We start from the raw sequence: 8,777 nt of genomic DNA on the forward strand, positions 1-8,777 counted from the left end.
TGGCTACATCCCCCTCTCCCCCACTCCACTGCTGCTGTCGCCCTGGCTGCTGCTAGTTTCAGGCACCCACTGCCCCCTAGTGGGCAGAAGATGGCCTTGCACCCCTGCCTGAGACTTGCAAAACACATTTGGGCGACTTCTTTTCTTTAAATATTTCCAGCTGAAGGATTAGTTTGCCAATTTTGTTTTGCTTGTTCCAGAGGCTAATATTTGCCTAGACATTTGTAATTTAAGTTTTATTCTTCATCTCCTTTCTTACCTACCCTGTTACTATATCTTGTGCAAGTAGTGGTTCAAGTGTATTATCTGTGACTCAGCTGGCTGGCTTCTCGGGAAGCCTGTTGAACATGTCCACAGTGCCAAGAGACAGGGCAGGATGTTCAGGGTCTCAAGTGCCAGGTTGACCTAAGTCTTTCCTTCTCAAAGGAAAATAAATCAGGTAGTTTTCTCTGAGGTCACCTAGCCACAAGTTCCATTATCTTCCCTCTCCATATCCCATGACAGGAAAGACCCAGATCCAGTCAGTGGAACCCTATACCAAGCAGCAGCTGAACAACATGTCATTCGCGGAAATCATCATGGGCTATAAGATCATGGATGCTACCAATATCCTGGTGTCTCCACTGGTCTACCTCTACCCCGACATTCCTAAGGAGGAGGCGTTCGGAAAGTATTGTCGGCCAGAGAGCCAGGAGCATCCTGAGGCTGACCCAGGTAGTTGTTGATTTTCCATGTCGGGCATTTAATTCTGGGGAAAAGTGGCAAATTGAAGGATCCTTGGAGAAGAGACAGAATGCCTGACCTTTGTTCTTCTTTATGGGAAAGACTGTTGTAGCGAGTGCTCTTGGGGTGGCTGACGGGTCAGAGAGAGGAAAGGACTCGGGGTCACTGGCCTCTGGCCCTCCGCGAGCACCCCTCTCCCCAGACACACTCCACACGCTGAGGAGAGAAAGCAAGGACTGGCTCTTCAGTAACAGGATGCCCAGCCAGCACAGCGCCTCTCACGTAGTAGATGCTGCAGCTTTATGACCCAGACTGAAGTCTAGCGTGTTTCCTTTCCCCGTCGCTGAACAATGCAAGCAGTGTCGAGTGGGATGAAGAAAGGCTCTCGGGAGGAAATGAGTGTCAGCAGCCCCGGGACCTGGCTTGAGAGCAGAATTAGGGAGAGTGGTGATTGAAAGGCGAGGTGGCAACTGGTGGGAGGGGTGTGGAATTGGTATCTAGAATGTGCAACCTATTGAAAAAAGGTATTTTTTAATGTGTTCATGTAAGTGACATGCAAATATTTGACACTAAACCCGACTCTAGTACTGTCATCAGCGTGGAGGGGCAGGGCCCTTCGTCTGATCCCATCAGCGTTTGCTGGTTTCCAGTCTCTGGATTCTCTGTTCAGATCCTGATAAGGAAACTATGATTTGCCATTTTTGTTTTTATTTAACTTTTCTTAACCATAGAGCCAACGGTGGCTTAAAGTGATCCTTTGAAGTTAGCTGCCCTGCCCCCATTGCTTTTGAAAAGATGGTTTTTGTGCAGATAGCTCACACACAAACCCACCAGCTTCCCCTCCCACTTTCATAGGAATGCCCTCTGAAGAGTTTCTTAGAGCAGGAAGACTAGGAATTGGAAGAGGGAATTTGGGCTAATTGACAACTGACTTTTCTTTCCCCCTTGTTCTGGTTTTGAGTTTTGTTCATATTCTAGAATAGTTTAACTCTCACTTCCTGTCTGCTACTTATCTCTCTTTCCACGTTGTGCTTCAGTTGGGAGATCTGTTTATCAGCCTCTGTCACACTGCTCTTTGTTCCTTCTGCAGGGGACAATTAGGTCCACGTGCTGGTCCCTAGACTAATTTCTTTTAGGCGAGAGACAGGAAGGGAGAGAGATGAGAAGCATCAAGTCATAGTTGTGGCACTTTAGTTGTTCATTGATTGTTTCTCATATGTGCCTTGACTGTGGGGTTCCAGCAGAGCTGTGACCCCTTGCTCGAGCCAGCGACCTTGGGCTTCAAGCCAGCGACCTTTGGGCTCAAGCCAGTGACCATGGGATCATGTCGATGATCCCATGCTCAAGCTGGCGACCTTGGAGTTTCGAACCCAGGACCTCAGCATCCCAGGTTGACGCTCTCTCCACTGCACCACCACTGGTCAGGTGATCCTTTGACTAATTATGCTTTCAAGATCCAAGTTCCCACTCTGAGGCTGTGCCCTCCATTATGATTCACCCCTCCTGTGTGATGGGGAGGCAAGGTTCTTTCCTACCTGGAGGCATTAGTGTTGTCTCAGGGCAAGATGCCAATCAAAAAAAGGAACTAATTACTGAGTGCTCTGCCTGCCCCCTGGGGAGGCAGGTGTATGTAGTGTGCAGGGAGGCGCTCGGTGTGGTGTGAGCCTGGAGATGTTGTCAAAGGGACATGTAGGGGTGGGCGGGGGTGTGTGGATCCCCTGGATCAAATGGGCATCCTCAGGAAGGTGGACCTGTGACTATTTCCTTCCAACTCCAGTCAGAAAGGGATTATTACCTCCCAGAGATAGATTTTCTTCCCAGGACTCTCCCTTCCTCTTTAGTTCTCCATGAACCCACACAGTGTTTCCTTATGGCTTTGGCAGAGGAGCCGCTCTTAGAAATGACAAAACCCTTTCCTTAAAAATTGGATAAAGTGGCCCTGGCTGGCTGGCTCAGTGGTAGAGCATCAGCCTGGCGTGCAGAGGTCCCGGGTTCGATTCCCAGCCAGGGCACATAGGAGAAGCGCCCGTCTGCTTCTCCACCCCTCCCCCTCTCCTTCCTCTCTGTCTCTCTCTTTCCCTCCCGCAGCGGAGGCTCCATTGGAGCAAAGATGGCCCGGGCGCTGGGGATGGCTTCTTGGCCTCTGCCCCAGGCACTAGAGTGGCTCTGGTCGCAACAGAGCGATGCCCCGGAGGGGCAGAGCTTCGCCCCCTGGTGGGCAGAGTGTAGCCCCTGGTGGGCGTGCCGGGTGGATCCCGGTTGGGCGCATGCGGGAGTCTGTCTGACTGTCTCTCCCCATTTCCAGCTTCAGAAAAATACAAAAAAAAAAAAAAAAGAAAGAAAAGAAAAGAAAAATTGGATAAAGTACATTCACAACCTTGTTTGGAGCCATAAATCAGCTTTTTGCCTTAGCTCTCCTATGCTGCTTCTGTTCCATCTCAGGCTGAAGCTCTTTTTCTCAGCTAAGTTAAACCCTTTTCTACCTTGGCGTGTCGGCTTCCCTCAGGTCTGGGCCAGATGGACTTCTGAGACACCAGAACCCTGCCTCAGTAGCTTCTTTGGATTCTGCTCTGAATGAATCTTATTTCGTGGCCAAAAATAAACTTAGGTGACAGGGCTCTAAGGACCCCCTTTTTCTCAGATAGCCATCATACTTCCTGATTCCTCGGTTTCAATATAAGCCCCTAGCTTTATAAATGTGCATCTTTCAACCCAACCCCCCCCCCCGACCCTGTGCCTCCAACGTGATGTTTCACCTGGCCCCCCCAGATTTCATGCCAGTGCCTCCAAGGTTCCTTGACCTCTCGGGGTAAGCATTTAGCACCTAAGATTCATTGATTGCAGCTCTCACGTGTCTAACTGGAGAACAGGACTTATAAATGGCAGAGATGGCACTTTCCCTCCCCCCGTTTATTTCACACGAGGGCTTGAGAGCTTTGCTGCAGGTTCTTCACCTTCTATTTTCCTGCCCGGACTCAACTATACTTCCTTTTATAGAAAGGCTGCTTTTTGTGTGATGTAGTTATTCAACTGGAAAGTCACTGGTACTGTCATCTAAAAATGTAGTAAGAGCAGATTTGTGCCAATAGGAATCGAAGCTGTAACCCTTCGCTTTGGAGCCACCAGCGTTAGAGGCTGCACGTTGTCTTAGACTTGCTGGCATTGGTGTCTGCACAGGACACTTGGACTGCATCAGCTCTGCTCCTGTGTTTAGAGAAGTCACTTGAGTGATACTATCCTCAGACCACATCCAGGCAGTTAAACGTTTACACAGTCCAGGGAAAGAATGAACACAGTCTGGCATTCATCTGGGCGCAGGTGGGACAAGGCTATGCCGAAAAGTCTTTGTAGTTAAGGAAAGCTTTATGGACAGACTTGAACTTCCTTCCAAGCTGCAAGGGCCTAGGTCATCAGATAGTGCGCAGGGAGGGAGGGCGGCCCTGAAGGGAATCGCAGAGAGTCCTGAGTCAGCCCTGGGCAGCAGCCGGTGTCCTGCCACCCTGTACCCCGAGTGGGGGCACAGTCAAGTCAACCGCGTTCTCCTTCCCAGGTGCTGCCCCCTACCTGAAGACCAAGTTTATCTGTGTGACACCGTAAGTGGCTTCCTTTCCCAATTTCACCTTCATTTCTGATGTCCTCAGTTACCCCAGGGAATGGGACAGTGGGTGAGAGTTATCCTGAGAAGGGTTGGAAGGCCCAGGGCTATGTATAGTACTCAAAGTGACCTTGTGTGTTTAAAAAGCTTGAGTTTTTATTTTTTCTGTTGGAGACCAGAGTTTGATGGCTTGTGTGTGTGTGTTTTGTTCTTTTTTTTTTTTATCCATTGTGTCTTGTCAACCCGGCCCTTCCCCTCCTGCTGCTCCCCATTTCCTACAGAACGACCTGCAGCAATACCATTGACCTGCCGATGTCCCCCCGCACTTTAGATTCATTGATGCAGTTTGGAAATAATGGTGAAGGTGCTGAACCCTCAGCCGGAGGGCAGTTTGGTGAGTATTGGCTGGGCAGGCGGTCCCTGTGGGGGAAGTTGGTCCCCTTTGTGTGACGGCGCATGCGCGGAGCCAAGAGCTGGTCCCGCGGGTTCTAGCAGGGGCTCTAGCGCGGTGCCGTCCAGCAGAAACGGGCCGCGCCACGTGTGTAAGTGTCTGTTTCCCAGTAGCCACGTTAAAAACCACGAAAGGAAACAGGTGAGGGTAATTTTAATACTTTTTATTTCACCCAATAAATCCAAAATACTATCGTTTCAGTGTGTAGGAAATGGGTGCAGTGCTTTTGCACTGAGCGTTTGGCATCTGCGGGGTGTTTTGCAGCCACAGACCCTCTTGCTCCAGACTAGTCACGGTGGCCCAAGCTGCCGCGTTCCGCGGGGCAGCCCGCATCTGCTTTACCCTCGTAGAGCTGGGGATGAGTTCAGGGAGGACGGGGACTGCGCCCTTCCAGAGGGCAAGAGCCTGTAGGAAGGAGAGTGAGTCTGGGTTCTCTGACCCCGCCCTGGCCATGAGGGGTGGGACACTGAATGGCAGAGGTTGCCCTGAGCCTTTGTCCTCCGGAGGGCTAGGGTGTGTGCCCTGCCAGCCGAAGGGCTCAGGCGACTGAACCAGCTCTCCCTGTCTGTCCCTCCAGAGTCCCTCACATTCGACATGGAGCTGACCTCAGAGTGTGCTACCTCCCCCATGTGAGGCGCCGGGGACCGGAGCTGCAGAGATGACGGGCACCTGTCTGTGTTCCACAGCCGAACCCCAGAGCATCGGAACCCCTACCTTTGTGGTTCCAGATTTGTTTTAATCTCCTACTCTGCTATCTTTAAGCAATCTGGGCACTTTTTTTCAAATAGAGAAATGAATGAATGTGGGTGATATATGCTTTTATCTAAATGCAAATAAGAAAGCGTTCTCTGAGACTGTGATCAGAAGATGTGGAAGGGGTGGCAAGAGGGAGAAAAAGGAAATGTCTTTGTTGCTCCCCTGCCCTCCTTTCTCAGCAGCTTGTTGTTGTTAGACAAGTGCCTCCTGGTGCCAGCGGCATCCCTCTGCCTATTTCTGTAAGCTAATGCCACAGGCTGCCTCTAGCTGCATACCCCTGGCATTGCACTTTTAACCTTGCTGACATCCAAATAAAAGATAGGACTTTCAGAACCAGTGAAAGATAGGACTTTCAAAGCCCCTAGATTTCTTTTTAAATTAAAAAAAGAATAATAATTAAGTGGGAAGAACACTGTTTCAGCGTAGCTTTTTCTGTATTTAAGAAAACTCAGTCAATAGCCTCTTCGGTGCTTTAGGCATTCAGCTTTCTTCAGGCTGATACTTTATACAAACCCCGAGAAGGACTTCAGGTCCAACCCTTAAAAGACACCTGGAACTGTGGCTTGGCCTTTGGTTTTGAAATAGGAAGCTTGAAGGAGAACCTGAACAGTCTAGGCTTTTTTTATAAACAGAGTTTTTATTTTCCCTTTTATGTGTTGGCCTATTCGTAGGTAGGCTGGGCGGAGGGTGGCTTAGAACCTGTCTCCCCTTTCCTCCTGGACTTGTGCTCCTGTTCCAGAGCCCGGGTGGTTCTGTGGGTGCCTTATAAGGAATGGGAGGACTTTCTTTCCTTCCCCTAGTCCACCTGACCCCTCTGGTGGCATGGCTCCTAGCAGTGTCCAAAGGTCCTTTTTCCTGTTTGCTTTAGGGATCCTGGTCTCAGGACCTCCTGAACTAAGAGGGAGAGAGTTATAGGTTGAACATGACTCAGACTGTGGGGCCCCAACCAAGGGTCTGGTCGAGCTCAGGGAATGTGGTTCTTATCCCAGTTTCTTGGTGATTGCCCACAGCACCTGTAATTACTTCTTCATTTGGTTAACCCAGGGGCAAAGGCTTACAGATAAACTCAGTCTGTGCCTGCCTGAGGGAGTGTGCATCTCCCTCCCCGCAACACTGGTGACTGTCAATCAGTTCCATTGGGGCCCTGCAGATGAGGCCGAGCAGGTCGAATATACTGTGCACTTCAGAACACTTAGGAGCATGAGGGGTATTGCTCTTTGATACTGGGTCTCCTCTGGCCAGAGGCAGGCTCTGGACAGTGCTCCAGAACCACCTTGTCAGCTGACCAGAGTTTCTATAGAATGCTGTTTGTTACACCCACATTAGCCAGTTCTGAATTAAGGGGATGAGGGCCTTCTCTCTAAGACGAACAGGGATTTGCCCTTGGTCATCCCTGTCGTCCTGCCTAGAAACAGTTGACAGGTAGTACAGAGCTCTCCTTTTTCCAGCAACACTCTCGTTCATAATAAGCTTGACTCATAAGATGAAAGATTTAAATCAGATAGACCTGGGGCAAGAATCCGGGCTGCTTCGGAGCAGATATTGGAAAATTCGGGACTTTGAGGTAGCATTTGTACTGGGTTTAAATATGATTGTAGCAAAGTTCTGAGAGGAGCTGAGACTTGGTTCAGCTGCTCCCTGAAAAAACCAAGCCCTCCGGGACGCGCCCACCTTTTCTCCAGTGCCTGCCCCGCCCAGCCCAGCCCAGCCGAGGGGGTCCCGTGATCGCTTCACCTACTTACGCAGTGGTTTGTAAGCTGCTGTCCTGGTCACTGCATCAATTCCAATGTATACTTCATAGTGTAAAAATTTATATTATTGTGGGTTTTTTGTTGTTGGTTTTTTGTTTTTGTTTTTTTGTATATTGCTGTATCTACTTTAACTTCCAAAAATAAAAATATATAGGACCTATGTGACAGTGTGGCAGCTCTGTCTGTGGCTGCTGGAGGTTCCCTTTCCCTGCACAGTTCTGAGGGGCCCTGACACACAGGCCAAGTCTGAGTCTGGGAGGAAATGGTGGCCCCCACTCCTGGGCTGGTCACCTCAGTCTCTCATTCCCGAGTTGACCCAGGCCTACTTCTGGGGCACTGAGCAAACCTTCCCAACTCATGTTAGTCACCAGCATCCCGGTGAGGGGTCACTGGAGGATCCAGGGGTCATACTCTTTTGCACAAAGGTGTCAGAGTGGAGGCCTCCCTCCTCCCTCTTCCCTTCTCCCTCCTTCCTCCTGTGGCCTTTGCAAGCTGGGCCTCCTGTCTGGGGTCTGATAAGCTACCTAAGGTGGGTAGGGACAGAGAGCCTCCCACCCCACCCCCAAAGCCTCTCCTTCCACAGTTGCTCCATTATCACTTTCTCTTCAGTCACCCAGTGGGAATGAACTAAACACTGAGCTGGCTGCTGCTCTGGGCCACAGTTGGTGGTGATAATTCACAGACAGCAGCGCCCACTCGCTCCCCACCCCCCTGGTGCAGAGGCCCACGGAGCTCGAGCTGATCTGAGCAGGAGTATGAGATGCGAGCCTCCTTCCCCTGCTGAGATGGAAGCGAGATTAGTGTGCTCAGGCGGGGCTGGCGGCTGCTTCCCTCCCCACCCCCACCCCCAGCGCCCCGCTCTGGGCCTCTGCTTCTCCTGGGGCGGGCTGCCAGCCCCTTCCCTTGCTTTGAGCTCAGACTGAGGCTCGTTAGCAGGTCCTTGCTCTCTCCTTCCCCCAAGGGCCCCAGTGACAGCCCCTGGACCTTGGTGCCAGAGGGGTCCAAATGGGGAGACCATCCTCTCCTGCTCTCTGCCCAGGCTCCTGTTTGGTCTCAAGCCACCATTTGAGAGCCCAGTAGCGTGGGATGGTGCCACCTGCTGGTGTCCGGGAAGAGGGACTGTTGTGAGGCTTTCCTGTGACCCTGACCCCGGAGGATGGAGAGTCATCTTGTGCCCCCCACCCACTCAGCTGCCAGCTTCAAGACTGCGCCTAGCGGCAGCCACAGTTCTTCCCCCACTCCTCGCGCCCCTTTCCCCCCAGTAATTCCCCATCTTTTCCCAAGACCTCGAGTCCTAGCTCGTTAGTCTTCTGAGAAACACTGACAGTGTTCCAGGGTGGTCAGCACCCTTAAAACACCAGCAAGGTGCAGAGCTGCAGTTCCAGGCTACACGACAGCGTCAGCCACATAGGTCGGAAGGAACACCACGCCACCAGCCCCCAGAGCTCCCCAACCAGGAGCCATACCAGCAGTTTTATGAAAAAAAATATTTTATTCAAAA

General features: G+C 51.2%; 1 protein-coding gene across 4 annotated transcripts in view; it reads left to right on the forward strand.

Annotated features, from left to right (window-relative positions):
* The window catches only part of STAT3 (signal transducer and activator of transcription 3), a 68,732-nt gene extending 61,296 nt beyond the window's left edge, over window positions 1-7,436 (forward strand). Inside the window, exons 21-24 of one of the 4 annotated variants that reach the window (XM_066263594.1) lie at window positions 505-717; window positions 4,274-4,316; window positions 4,650-4,712; window positions 5,347-7,436. In XM_066263594.1, coding sequence (XP_066119691.1) covers window positions 505-717; window positions 4,274-4,316; window positions 4,650-4,674 — 281 coding nt within the window. In that variant the 3' untranslated portion in view covers window positions 4,675-4,712; window positions 5,347-7,436. Of the gene's footprint in view, window positions 1-504; window positions 718-4,273; window positions 4,317-4,599; window positions 4,713-5,346 lie in introns of all 4 variants that reach the window. The other 3 variants (XM_066263593.1, XM_066263595.1, XM_066263592.1) reach the window with 3 other exon arrangements.
* Window positions 7,437-8,777: the final 1,341 nt, after the last annotated feature.

The sequence above is a fragment of the Saccopteryx bilineata genome, chromosome 2, assembly GCF_036850765.1.
Source record: "Saccopteryx bilineata isolate mSacBil1 chromosome 2, mSacBil1_pri_phased_curated, whole genome shotgun sequence".
In the NCBI taxonomy this organism is placed as follows: domain Eukaryota; kingdom Metazoa; phylum Chordata; class Mammalia; order Chiroptera; family Emballonuridae; genus Saccopteryx; species Saccopteryx bilineata.